At 42.8% G+C, this 14857-nt stretch overlaps 1 protein-coding gene across 1 annotated transcript in view; it reads right to left on the bottom strand.

Moving 5' to 3' along the window:
• The window catches only part of KLF7 (Kruppel-like factor 7 (ubiquitous)), an 89969-nt gene extending 75333 nt beyond the window's left edge, over positions 1 to 14636 (bottom strand). Inside the window, exon 1 of the mRNA XM_008578541.1 lies at positions 14161 to 14636. Coding sequence (XP_008576763.1) covers positions 14161 to 14262 — 102 coding nt within the window. The 5' untranslated portion in view covers positions 14263 to 14636. The remainder of the gene's footprint in view (positions 1 to 14160) is intronic.
• Positions 14637 to 14857: the final 221 nt, after the last annotated feature.

The following is a 14857-nucleotide window of genomic DNA, read 5'->3' as shown; positions in this document are numbered from 1 at the left end:
TCACACAGTAAGATAAACAGTTAGTTGTTTTGAGAAATTATACATACACATGATAATCATCTTGGGCCTTCACTTAGCTCTCAAAATTTTTTAAAAAGAAAAAAAAATTACTGGAGATGAGAAAAGAAGGAGGCACATCGAACATCTAGGAATTTAAAGGAATTTTTTTTTAAAACAGAAAAAGAATGACCCTGAAAATTACCATCTTGTCAACCTAAATGATATCCTTAAGAACATAAGGAAGCCAGTATAAGAGAATAATTTTTTAAATACCCCCCATAAAGAATAGCATCCTGAAAGCATTAGAAAATGAAGGCCAAGTGCCTTGCTGGCAGTATTTGAGTGACAAAGGTAGGAAGAAAGCAAATTACTCGACTCTCAGAAAAACCTTTTTGTAATACCCTGGACTTCTCCACCCAAAAAGCATCACTTCCTCAGTGAATCAAGTCATATAAAATCTACTTCCACAAAAAATAAGCAGTTAAAGTAATTAATGGAATTCTATACAACACGCTTCTGTCAGACTAAGAAAATTCAGAACTGGTTACATGTTTGTCTTCCATGAAAAAGTTTTTTCCACCTCTGACCAGTTGAGTCTCTGGGGATAGGCAAAAGAAACCATGACAATAAGCAATCTTTTTTGTTAACGAGGGATGTCTGATGAAAAAAAATGTTTTGTTTGGTATTGTCCCATTTTACTCCCACTTAGACCAAGAAGAGGCTGCATGCACAGGAAACTCAGTCAGTTTCCAAATTGGAAAATGTTGCAAATACCAATAAGGAATGAATATGCTCTAGAGCAACTGCTCGCCCAGGCGGGGGGAGGGACGAACCAGATGGTCTTTTCCATCCCAGATTTCGATGATCTACAACAGAGCCTGGATGACTAGGAAAAAGTGAGATGCAATTTGGAAACTGCTTTATGAAAAAGAATCCCAAACAAAGATATTTCACAAGGCAGATAAATCTAAAAAGAAATGAAAATGGATTCTGGGTGAGAGCAGAAAGCAAGCCAGCTTGAGACTGTGATGGAGAAATAAAGGTTGTCCCCAAATCATAACATTTTGGAGAGGAAGATGCCTTAGAGAGCTGCTAGTCTGGGGCCAGCCCGGTGGTGCACTGCTGCAGTGCGCCGCTTGGGAGCGCGGTGACGCTCCCGCCGAGGGTACGGATCCCACATACAGACCAGTTCCCGCTCACTGGCTGAGCGAGGTGCGGGAGCAACAACAAGGGTTGCGATCCCGTTGCCGGTCCCGGTCCGGTCCGGGCGCGACACTGAGGGTTGCGATCCGTTGCCAGTCACGAAAAAAGACAAAAAGGAAAAAAAAAAAAAAAAAAAAAAGAGAGCTGCTAGTCTGGGGGTCACAAACCCAAATTCATGCTCCCTGGGCAAGAGATCAGAAATGAAATGAGGTGGAAACAGTGGGGACTTAATTGAAGAGAGCGTGATCTGTCTAAAAGTATTCAAATTAAAAAAGAAGATTAAAATACGCATGCTGGCCAAATAAAATACATCTTCAAGCCAGTTCAGCTTAGGAGCTTCCTGTTTGTATCTCTGGTAATCTCACTGTTCCTAACTCTACCCCAGAGTACATATGAGGAAACTAAGGACCAGAGAAGTCACATGATTTGATGATAAGCACACAAGAGCGGGTGCACGTAGCAGAGCCAAAGTGCTGGATTATATTGCACACTGAGATGATGTTAAACAGAAAAAATGAAATGGCATTAAGGCAAAAGTCCTCTTCATGCCTTTGGTTCAGGTACACCAAGTTTACATGGTTTATTCTTTCAAAAACAAATTAAATTATCATTTAGATAAACACAAAGCTACTGAGAACTGGGGAAGATAGGGAGGAGGTTTTGCTAAAAAAGAAAAAAACAACTAAGTGGTCAGAGAGTCAGACATTCGATTTTTCAAAAACAACTGTTAAATCTGTAATTAAATTTGCCACAATGGCCCTGAGTAATTTGCACACAGAGCCTATGAGTTCCATTTTATAGCAGGAAAAGTGAGGCACTTAACAACAGATGCTTCACAGTTTGTTTTTAAAAGTGCATTTTGTAAAGTCATGCATTCAAGTTTCCTTCTAGGTACTCCTCAAAGAGCAAGATAAGAAAAATCCTTTCCATTCCTGGTACTAGATAATGTACATAAGAAAATGAATAAACTTAAGAATCTTTTGTTTGTTTGTTTAAAGCATAATTCCAGGGAGAAAAAAATCTCATTGAGATATATGAAGTGGTGTGAAATCTTCCCAGAAAAGTGGATGAGAACATGCTCCTTCAGGGCTGCTGGAAGCAAACTAGACAAAGTGGGCAAGTTCCTTCAGGGAGCCCACCCCCTGCTAGCCAATGCGACTTCCCCTCCCTGGTTTCTGTGCCTCTAAGAAAACACAAATACACAATCTACGGGAGGGAATACACTCCTCACACAGGGCTGGCATCTCTGAAATATCTCTCCATAGGTGCTAGGCTAACCCTTAAATATGAAGACATCATCTTTGAGTTTTATAGCAGCATATGCATGATTCCTCCCCTCCCCCATAAAACTCCCAACATGAACAACCACATCAAATTATTGCTTTTCAGAGGCCAAAAATGCCCTACTTTATCACGAAAAGAATATTCCTTGCGTATGTGAGTGCTTCCATTATGTCTTATTTGAAGGAGAAAATGAAATAAAAATCCTATCTGAGATATTTATAGATCTCATAAAACCTGATTCACTCTCATAAGCTGCTGTAAGCTCAGTCATCAGGTAAGGCAGAAATGGCAGGTGTAGTAACCAGCACTGTATTACGTTATATATGTCTAATTCTGGATGTTAAAAAAAAAAAAAATGCAAGCCAAAAAACCTTAGGAGAAGTAACTCACAAGCAAGACTGGAGAAACAGAAAGAAGAACGGTGGACATATGCATGAGCAAGCCAAGCAAATTTCAAAGATGTCAAACTAGGCCCATTTTCTGGGCACAATGGGTGCCCATTCTGCTAGTCTTTCCCTAGTTCTAGGTACAAGTTACTTAATAAGAGCTTCTCCTGTGGATGGATAAAGGAATACCATACCCAATGCCCAGCACTCTTCCTTCCCTGCCTTCTGTCACTCATCCTCTCTTAGACTCTCCAGCCTACTGGGATCTTCCAGAGACCACTGATACTATTTAGAGAAACAGCATTGTGTCACTGTGCACTATTACTGAGGGGGAAATGGAGGAAGGAAAGAGCATCTGTTGAGTGGATGCCATGTGTCAGACACCGGGTCAGAGATCCAGTTCTTACGTAGGAATTAATAACTCCATTCCACAGATGACAAATGAGACTCAGAGATGTTCAGTGAATTTCGCCAGGTTCCAGCTCTGCCTGAGTTCACAGCTTCCATGTAATTTGTCTGCTATGAAACACTGGGATCTTAAGGAGAATCTAGCACAGTCTAGTCCTTTCAGAGATGAGAAAACCAAGGCTCAGAAAGAAGACAGACTAGTGAGTTGTTCAAATCCACACAAAGTCTTCTGATTGCCAGGACACTGCCTTAATGTCTCCTACCTAAACAGGAGTCATTATAAATGTAAAAATTGAGTGTTGGGTGGCCTGCCTAGGTCTGGATCCTGGCTCAACCACTTTCAAGTTGTGTGACTTTAGGCAAGCCATTTAATGCCTCAAACCTCATCACATCCAGCTGTAAAATGGGGATAAGCAGAATATGTATTTCGCAGGGCTGTTGAGAGGATTAAATGAGAGGATGCATATATGATGCTCAAATGAGATAATCTTTAGGAAGTACCTGAAACATATTAGATATTACTATGATGCTTATTATGATACTAGAACATAGAACCACATGGAAAGAGGAAAGAGTATTCCACCACTGGTTTTGCAACTTGTTTGCTTTGTAGCCACTTGCTTCATCTTCCTCTGCCCCAATGTTCTCACCTCTGAATGGGAAATTCTGTAATATCTGCCTGTTCCCAGTTACAGAAAGAATGTGTCAATGCAAGAGGCCATGAGCAAAACACCCTGAACCCTTCAGGACAAAAGCCCAACATACATGTTTGTTAGACTCTCATAAGCAAACATGAAAATCCCTACTGTGGAGGAAATCACCTCTTGGTCCATACTAAGGAAAACAAGAACCTTGAGACAGAGAGGAAAATGCACAGATGAGGGCTGAACAATCTTGGAATGCTGAAGTAAAGTCCGTGACTCAGGTCTGACACTGAACAGCACAGCATCTCCAATAGCTCACAGGAGAATCAGTGGTGCACAGGGCCTCCTCGCAGTCCTGCCTTCAACACCATGGGAAGGAACTGGGCTCCACTAACTGGGCCCATCGTGACTATATAAAAAACACTAGAAGCTCAAAAGACAGGGGTTGGGGGGAGGGAGAATCTATTTCCACTCCTTTGCATGCTGAGCAAATTCGCCACCTCTTCAAAAATAAGCACCACCGCTACGACCGCTCCATTGAATTCCACTGAATTCTTGCTACCTTGGCTCTGGAAGGTGAACGTGAGAGTGAGGTCAAGAGCAGGCGGGCACTCCCTTTCAGGGCAACTGCTCCACGGTTAATTGCCATTTTCACAGCTGGGCTGAGCTTTCCAAAAGGCATTCTCCAACCCTGAGCTCTAAGCTCCTCTCATGATGTTCCCTCTTGCCAACGATACCCCCATCAAAGACAGTTTACAGATGAAAGGATATAGCTATAGTACATACAACTTCGCAAACATCACAGTTTGAAAAAAAAAAAGGCATTTCTAAGGCTTCTTTGTGTAGATCACCACATGCCCACGGTCATTACAACAGGTACTAGGCATTCTATGGATGTGGAAGCAGCCTCCTTGCCTGGATGGCCTCAGTAGCAATTCTTCCAGTTTATTTTTGCTCCTCTTACTAGAAAGATGGTTCCTTTGAAACTCTTTATAAACAGAGTCTACTTCCAAACAGTGTGGTCATTAAGAAATATGGAGAGCTGCTACCTAATGCCTATGTGGCATCATCTGACAGACATACATGCACGCATCCATCCTTTCAAAATCACCATGGAGCAGGCCAAGGTAAGAAGAAAATCATGGCCAAGGGCCTACTGAGAATGAGTTATTTGAAACATGGCCTGGATGGAGTCTAATGCTCAATGCCACAAAGTTTCCAGAAATGGAATTTGACCAGGTTAAGCAAACTTCTGGTGGATCATAGGAAATGTGAGCCAAATGACTGCCTTAAACACTTTAGGGTGACCAAAGGCAAAACAAGAAGGATGGGATGATACTTGGACAGCTGCTATTAACCAATGAGCTGGAAGAAGAATACCCACCAGCATGGTCCTGCTTTGTTATAAATCTCTGGTACACTTAGAGTCCAAGTTATGCAAGAAATGAAATATTTCAATATAAGGAGTAGACTCCCGGAACTCTGATGTACTGTTAACCCTCTATAGATCAATGGCTCGAAGCTGCATATTGAAATCACCTGGAAGCTTTACAAACACTGATGCCTGGGTCCCTCCCAAAAGGATGATGATTTAATTGGTCTGGGGTACAGCCATGATTGAGAACCATTGCTAAAGACATGGTCAAAGTTTAAGTCATAATCATAACATATTCCCCAAATAACTATTGAATGCCTGCTGTGAGCAAGGCTCTTGAAGAAGCAGGTTATACCTTAAAAGTTGATTATCAAAACTATACCCAAGGTATCACCACTGCTTTAAGTCATACAACTAACTGGAAAAATAAAACAAAAGGAAAGAGGGAAGGAAGGAAGGCAAGCTATACTACAGGACAAAACTGAAAAGCATCGTAAGAAAGTAAAACGTTCTACATAAGAATGTAGAAATAATTGCAATTACTGTTGGCTGAGGGCAAGGGATGGAGTTTCCTGGAAGACGGGGCAACTATCTGAAAGTTAAAGGATGGGCAGAATTTGGACAAAGAGAATCAAGAGGTAGAGAGGGTGGTGGAGGGAAAAGCTGGAGGAAACAACATAAAGAGGAGCAAGAAAAGCACAGTCACCCCATTTGGATGGGATTTACTACACGAGGAAGAGGGAGAACTTGCTCATATTACATAGGCCGAGTCTTGGAACACCTTGGCTCGTGGAAGTTTGGACTCACCCTGTGTGTAACAGCAGCCGTGGGCAGTTTGGCAGCTGGCCGTGCTGGGTGATGCAGGTAGAAAGACAAGGCCAGGGAGGTGACGGGCTGCACCAGGGCAATGGCAGAAGGAGCAGAAAGTTGAAGACCAACGTTAAAGGACCTCAGAAGCCAAATCAATGGGATTTTTAAACTAATTTTAGATTTTATAATGTAATTTTTTTTATTAGATGCAAGGGGAAGAAAGGAGCCAAAGGTGACTGGAGCGTTAAACCTAGACTATGGGAACGGTTATATGACTAAAGGAAAAAGGGAGGCTGTGAGAAGGAAGTGGTCCAGGGGAGAAGCTGACAAGTTGGGGGTCCAGGACATGTTAAGCTGATGATGGTGGAACAACCCCAAAAGCCTTTGCTGTCAACCACACACTTCCAATTCAAAAACATGGGCCTGAAACTCACAAAAACATCTAGAGTTGGAGATGTAGATCATAGCTTCGAGGAAAGAAAGAAGTCTCCATGTGGGAAAGAGATTTCAATTTCTAAGCTCTTAGAAGTGAAAGAGATCTGTGAGATGAGTTCCAGAAGAGAATTTTCACCATCATAACTCCCAGAGACCGCGGGGGGAGGGGGAGGGAAGGGCCAAAAGGAACTGGGGCAAAGCAGTGAAGGGGGCCCTGTCTTCTTTCCTCTCTAGGGACAACTGGGAAAACTGGGCCTGCTTCATCCTCCAGCCCCCAAGTGACTTTTTCTCCAACCTCACAGAGGATGAGTCTCTTCCCAACTTCTTATTACAATAATGCAATACTTTTTGTCTAAATTTATAAAACATTACAACTTGCCTGCCCGTCCAACCCTCTCAAGCATTTAAAAACACCTCAAAAAAGATTGTCATGAACTGGTGCATGGGGTGCCATTAAAGTTTCATGCTGTCCCTTTGCTGGTGTGGTGTCAGAAACAAAGCCACTTCACACTTGATGCTTTCTACCTAAAACCCGGTTCTGTCTCCCATCCACCCACAACCATGGATGCCCCAACGCCCCGTCCTACTCGCTCCATTCGTTACTATCTAAGTGACAACACTTATCTGTAAGAGGAGAGTTATAACTGAGGGCTTTTGTTCTGTTTTCAGTACAGGGTAGATATTCCAATTTACCACACATTCTTAAAATTGGAAAAGGGATTAAATTACACAAGTAAGCCTTCTCTAAAATATTCAATAGCTTGGTCTAGGGCCTAGCCAATTCCACAACTCTATGTACTAGTACCCTTCAAAGTAAAAAGGGAGAAAAAGAAGTACAAGAATGAGAAGTGAGTCAAAGTACATTCAGAGAGTGTGATGAAAAGCAAGCGGACTGATCTGGGCATCTGAAAGAGGCCTGGGCCCTGCAACCACTGGTGTTGACAAGCTGTGCAACCTTGGAGAGTTCAATGCCTCGTCTGGCTTTAACAATAACTCAGTCCAACCTTAGTACTGTATTTTAGAGATGAAGAAAGCAAGACCTTTTCATGATTAGAAATTTGAACATTCTGTGTTCCTAGTTTTGGTACAAGGCTGGAGGCCTGACTTTCAATATGACCCTCAGGAAATGTCAATAAACCCATATTCAGAAATAGATATCGCATATGGCTCTACATTAATTATTTTAATTACCTCTAATCATTTCCGAATGACACAGACATGGGTGCTGTTTCCTGGCCATTATGGATATGTGTATTCACACTGTACACTCATCTGCCCAAAAAATATCCAGCCGCCAATGTGCCATTAGCTAAAAGCATGTCTACAATGGACCTTAGTACTTCTCAAGCTTGTTTTATGAATGAGGGGTAACAATGTGGATAAATCCAAATAGGTGCAGGTCAGTGTTCAAAAACTCAAAGAACTTAATATTTCTTTTTTGGCAATCATGTTCTATTCTGTTACTTATTTTTGAATATGCTTTCTCTCCCCTACTAGAGTCAAGCTCCTAGAGGGCAGAATCTCTATCCAATTCAACTTTGCATCACCAAATACAATATTTTGTACACAACAAGAGCTTAAGGAATGAAGTATTTACTGTGGAATATTTTCTATATTTTTATAGAAACAAAGAAAATACTACAAGATGTGGCTGGGTCCATCTAACAGCTCAATCAGGAATGGTATCCCCCTGAAGTCACTCACACCTCAAGCAGGCTGATACTAGAATCATATCTCAAGGCTGCTGCTGCTGCTCAGCTGTAACATTTATATATTAAGCTTGTGGTGTATAGAGTGAGGGAGAGAGGAATAGACATGATACATTTAACAGGACCAAGTTCTTCCTCTCAAGGCTGCTGCTGCTGCTCAGCTGTAACATTTATATATTAAGCTTGTGGTGTATAGAGGGAGAGAGGAATAGACATGATACATTTAACAGGACCAAGTTCTTAGGGTCACATCAAATACCAAGTGAGGAAAACAAAAAGGACTCAAGGCAGCAGATATAATTCTGCAAATTAGCAGCAGGAAATAAGGGCAAGGTGGGTGAGGAGCAAGATCATGACCAAGCTTAGGCAAAAGTATGTCCTAATAATGGCAATACCTTGCTTATTTGGGGAACTCTTAAACTGGATTGAATAAGGATGGTTTCTCATGTGGATGTTCTAAAATGAGCATACAGTGTAACAGAGGAAGAGTGTTTTTCAACTTTTCAATGTTATATGTAACATTAATGATCAGATACTGTAATTTGTTCCACCAACTTTAACACCATTAGTAGCTGTAGATTTTTCCAATCACTGTACTTGGTAAAATTTGGCATTTTGGGTTAAAATATTTCCACCTGCTTATGCTAAGCAAGTGCTCAACTGATTTGGGAGAACAAAGGGATTTGAAGAAAGAAGAAATCCCTGCTCCTCACCCTTCTTGTACCACTCAGGTTAAGTTGGGGAGCTGTCCTAAACTTTCAGCAAATCCCAATTCCAACATATATGCTAACTGATATATGGAGTGAACCAAAATCATAGAAGTATTTTCTGCATTTGTCAGTCGTGGGTTCCAGCAAAGGTGATTAAAAACCCCTTGTACACTACTACAAACTTCAAAGACAAGGGGTATCCACCAACCCGTCTGGTATCACAGCAGCTATCCTACCAACATGAGCCAGTTGTGACTGGCCAGAGTAAATTGTATTCTTCTTCTCCAATAGGCACAAAGAGCAATTAAAGAAGATTGTAGTGCATTCTTGTACTCAAAAAGTTAAAATACAGAAATCCTCTGAAGGAAGAAGAATCTAAAGATTCGTAAGAGAATGGCTAGTAAAAACCCCATTAGGACCCTCTCTAAACTGTTCCCATTTAAGTGGAGAGGCAAATTAGCCCCCATTGGCATTTATACTTAGAATGAGCTGGAGAGACAAGAGCCCACATCTGAACGCTTACGGTCTCTGATGTACCCAGACATAAATCATTTCAGGGCAAGCCTGTCACCCTGCATCTTCTGCTCTGCCTTTTAAAAGGAAGGGACCCCAATAGCGCTTTCTCCCTCCTCTAGGTAGGGAGTGGGGGTGGGAGGTTCTTGAAGAACAAAGAATGGTGGTTTCCTTCCCCCCCTACTAAAGACAGATGTAGTAAAAATATCTGTACTGTAATGTTCACTCACTTTAAAAATACCAAACTGCAAACAGGTAGAGTGAATGATAATGCTTGAGAGCCCCTAAATCTACACAAAGATGTGTCTATTAAAAGAACATGGAACTGAATCTATTAAAGAAAGGCTAAGTGTGTGATTGATTGAATTCACATGTGCTTTCATTTGTAAAGCTACATTTATTTAGTGATTACATCCTTATAAAGAAAAATCTGGATAATAAGGAAGTTCTAATGTTTTCTCACCTACCAAGTTACTGTTTCAAATAAACAAACATATTTACAGTAACAGAAGAACACACAAATCACATACAAAAAAAAAAGCCAGCTATTTTATCCTTTCAGTGTGGTTAGCAAGGCTCCTTTGTGTCTACAAATTTCCCTGGATGGTGCTGTTGCCAAGAAATTCTAATTCATGACAAGATTTTCTGCAACTTGGGGACAGAGGCAAACCTACGGGTGAACAGACCCTACAGTTTGCTTTGTCTTTCTGGCTGAGACAGCACCTGGCTGCTCCGACCTGTAGAAGGCAGTGCAAATCATCATACAGAAAGAGAAGCAATGTGGCTCACAGACCACATCCCATCCCTGGTACCAGGAGACTGTTCTTGGAAGGCAACCATTTCTGCAGGTTGACCCTTAGAGATGCTTCTTACCAAAGGCCCTTGTAAAAAGTGTTGCAGGGTGCCTGAAACCAAAATGAAATTTCAGTGTTATGGGGACACTTTAGTCTTTACAGTAGCCAAGTATGCCATTAGTTTAAAACAATGGGGGAGGAGGGAGGAATGTTCTATGATTTATTTATTTGTTTCCAGTAGCAGTGGAAAATTTTCTCTGAGCAAAAGGGAAGCCTGAAATTGACCCTATCTGCCAATTATGAATCAGCATTAACAAGGAACATAATTCCGTAAGTTTTCAAGTAAACATGCCATGCTCCTTAATGACATGAAGCAAAGCTAAGTCCATATAAGAGCTAGAATATCATTACTTGACCTGCACTCATGAAATAGCAGACTACATATAAAGAATATATAAAAATTCTAAAAGTCTTTGTATATCCTGGAATAAAATAACTAAGAGTATTGTATCAATTCCTTTTTATTTTCCAAGTCAGCAGTGGGTCCAAAACTACCATGATTTCTATTGGCAACAAAAGTCATGAATAGGTCTCCCTTTATCCATGATCAAGTAGTACCCCATAATCTTCAGTCCTACCCTTGATTTTTTTCTACTTTTGCTCAGACAGCTCTTGGAAAATTTCCTACAAGTTTCCAAAGAGCTTAAGGCTGGGAGCCTTAAGAGTTGTGTGTCAGCAGAATTCCATAAAATAATAGGCCACATAAGCACAATGTAATTTACAGTTATATGACAGGCAGAGATGATGTTAGTTGGGCCAACTGCTTAACTATGCAGTCAGAGCCCAAGAATGGAGAGCCGTTAATCTCAGATGTCCATTTGGATTTTAAAATTACACCAGCAATGATTTTCAGAGTTGGAGCTGTAACATGGCTAAGGTATCATTTCCTGAAAATCCAATGTCAAAATGATGATCTCCATGACAGGAGGTGGCCCTGTCACAGTCAGGGACTTTGTCACAGGCTCACTCACTATGAAGCAGGACAATTATCCCATACCATAAATTTAAAGTAAAATCCCCAAATAGTCCATCCTCAATTTTCAAATGCCCAGTTTTTCTTGGGCTTATTGTCCAAGCCACTGTTTCTCTAGAAACCTAATTAGATTTTCAGAATCTCCATATTTCACTCATCTTCCTGAGGCCAGGTACATTGTTCACTTTAAGAAGAATATCTAGTAATTACTCCTCATTTGACCTATAAAATCTAATTACCCCAGAGCATCAGGAAACTTCCTTCTGCCTGGGGCTTTTTGTAGCAACCTTCTTGAGCTGTTTTGAGCAAAGGAGTCTCAAAATTTCACCATCTGATGGTTGGTTTGGAACCAACAGTTGCATATAACCACCACCATCCTGTACACTCAGAAATAGCACAGGGGCTCAGGAAGGGGGAGGAAGGAAGAGATAGAGGTTAGAAATTTTGTCATCAGTATGAATTTAGGATCCTAGTCACCTTTACACAGAGCAGTTATGACAACAGAGTTGAGAGCAGAAAGCTCCTTGGAGTGACATCTTGTTTACAGTACTTCCCCACAAGTTATGTTCCACTATGGATTTTGAGCATGACTCTGAAATAACTTGGCAAAGGATTTTAAGATGAGAGTGGTTGGCAGTTGGAGAGGGTTAAGGCAAGAAATAAGGAGGGAGTTCCAAGGGGTAAAAATTCCTTTGCCTGCAGATAGAAACCAAGCTGGAGGTTCCTTGAAGAAGGAAGGAGCTGGAGAGGGTGATGGGGGAGGGAAGGAGGAGAGAAGGAAGAGCTGAGATGGCTTCTTAGGAAACAATAGATCTGATACATCCTCTAATTGTCAAACCAGTGATGTTTCTTTGCAGATCCAGAGTTTCTCCTGGATGGTCTAGTCAAATCAGAAAAGCAGGTTTCCTCTGGAGAGGCCTTCCCTCCGCCCGAAGCAGGCTTTACTACTGTGAAAACTTGAACCAAAACAAAGTTGTGTGATTCATCAGGAGGGAACGCTGTAACAAATAAAGCCAACTTTCTTCCCTCCAACACTGCTTAACAGTTAGTCACAAACAAGGACTGCCTTAGGCAGGCTGACTAAATCAACAGATTCCCTTCCCTAACCTGTCTAGACAGTTGTTAATAGGCAACCAATTCGAAACCAGTGGGCTGACAGTGTGAAATGAAGGCAATTTCAGAAAATGAAATTCTGCCAACATTTTGGTTTAATTAGCATGCAAAATAAAGGGAGGGAAAAGATCCACTGAGACCCTTCATGAGATTTAGTCTTGTTAAGGATAAGGGAAACGATGCATTGAAGAAATGCTTTCTGCTAAAAATGTGTGAACTGTGTGTTTACAGAGAGACAAAGTCAAGAGTATCTGCCAGCATCCTTGGATAGGAATGCATGTGTGGACCTACAGACACCAGAGACCAGTACCTGGAGGAGAACTCGCAGCCTCTAATCACGGGAGAACAACAACTAGTAACAATGGTACAGTCTGAGGATCAGCTTTGCCCCTCGGCTCCTGATACCAAAAGCCGAACCTCTCTTGCTAAAGCAGCAACTGTTACAACCCAGCCTCAAGCTGGCAAATCCTGCTTCGGATCCTGGCAGAGGAAATTCAGCCGTTCATTAGCCTTAACAAGCTGCTGTCACTGAGCGGAGAAGTTACATGAGCAGCCACACACCGAGCCTCTCGCAGCGCTCCCCAAGGGCACGCGGGTTTCTCCAAGACGGACTGTACAAGTTCACACTTCCAATGTGCAAATCTGGACTGCCTTCTTAGACTTTCCATGGTGCATATTGTAGAATTTTTAAATACCCGTGTCCCCCACCCCCACCCACCATCTTTCCTGCAGAATGTCCCCCTAGCAGCTCCTAATCGCTGCTGGGAAAAAAAAAAAAAAAAAAAAAAAAAAAAACAGTTTCCGCAGCAGACCCAGCACTTTCCACTGACCAGCACTTTCTTTATTCTACTTCACAAAGCCCAATGAACTTGTCACCAGCCCTGCTTCATCCTCGCTGGGACGCCCAGCCAACTTGGCATCGGTTCCCTTCAGCATCCTAGGAGTTTCTTAACTAGTCCTCTAAGACAAAGTCAGAGACATGGAAGCACACACCACCCTTTGTCCGAGGTTGTGCTGTCTAACTGGAGAGGGACCCCAAACAAAAAAGAGAAACAAGGACAAACGTACAGGGTGTTTTCTTTCTGGAGACATTACACTGGGGAAACCTACAATGCACTGTCAGCCTAGGATGGATTCATTTCCCCATCCTCCTTGTAGATATCCTTGAGTATCTTCTGTCACAGGGCTCCTTTCCCTTCTGCTCACCTTCTAATCTCAAAAATCAAGCTCCTATTCTTTATTGATACTCGCTAATTACTAGGTAAACAGTCCGCTTTTCTCCTGCCCCCCACCCCCATCTGACGGTCGTCAGCACCAGTTGAAATAGATGAACCTGATTTTAGGTACCAAATAGGTAGAGCTCCTGCAGGTAGGGACGTGGTGTCCTGTCAGTGATTGCTCGTAAAGCCCCAAAATCACCTTCCCACCCAGCTCCTCCGAACCGCAGAAGTTCGGCAGGTCTCTGCCGGGGGACAGTGAGCCCGACAACGTGTGCGCAAGGATGTGTGTTGGTGACTGAAACGCAGGCAGCTCCACCGGCTGCTCAGCTGTGCACACTAAGGGGTTAGGGGTGGGTGGAGAGGTAAGCGCATATGACTGTTTCAGAAAACATTTTTAACAACATACAGCCAAAAAGGGAATAAATAAATAAAACAAACAAATTCAACCCAAAGCCCACACCGACGCCGCCCCTGCGTCTCCGCCGCCACCACACGATTTACACAAGTAATTTAAATCATTCACCTGCTGCCAGGTCTCCTCCAGGGATGGCAAAGCTGAGAAGTAGCCGGTGTCGTGGACAAGTTGTAGCTCCTGGAATATACTATAACTAGCCAACACGTCCATGCTGCTGCTGCCGGGCAGGACGGGCGGAGAAACCCTCCCCCGAACACAGTTGGGTCTGTCGGTTTGTCAGTCTGTCTGGCTCACCCCCCAAGAAGGCAGACATCCAGTGGCCCTTTTGTTTTGTTTTGTTTCAGTCAACTGAAAAGGAAAAAAATCAATGCAGGAGCGAGGGAGAGAGGAGGTGAGAGAGGAGAGGGTGAGCGGGGCGGATGGAGAGAGGCATCCGGCGTGTACAGTGCAGACGACTGCCAGGAAAGGGGACTTCTCCACAGGAGTAACAATCCCCTTCCAGGGCTCTAACCACTCCAGCTCGTGGATCGGGAAGGGGGATGCAAACTCACTGACACGGAGCTGCCATCTATTTCTGCAGCGCTGTCCGCTCCTAATGCAATCTTTGCTCTTTATTTTGGGAGGTTGCATTTTTCTTTTTTTTTTCTCGCGATCGCTTCTCTCCCCCCTCCCCCTGCTCTCCCCACCCCCCACTCCATCCTTGCTCGTTTGTAGTCTCTCCCCCTCCCCCTTTCTCCTCCTCCTGCTCTTCCCCCTCCCCAAACTCCCTCCCTCCGCCGGGCTCTCCGAGCAGCCGTGGGATCTC

Source organism: Galeopterus variegatus, unplaced genomic scaffold (assembly GCF_000696425.1).
Source record: "Galeopterus variegatus unplaced genomic scaffold, G_variegatus-3.0.2 Scaffold1712, whole genome shotgun sequence".
NCBI classification, from domain to species: Eukaryota; Metazoa; Chordata; class Mammalia; order Dermoptera; family Cynocephalidae; genus Galeopterus; species Galeopterus variegatus.
This window is presented reverse-complemented; position numbering and strand designations above follow the sequence as displayed.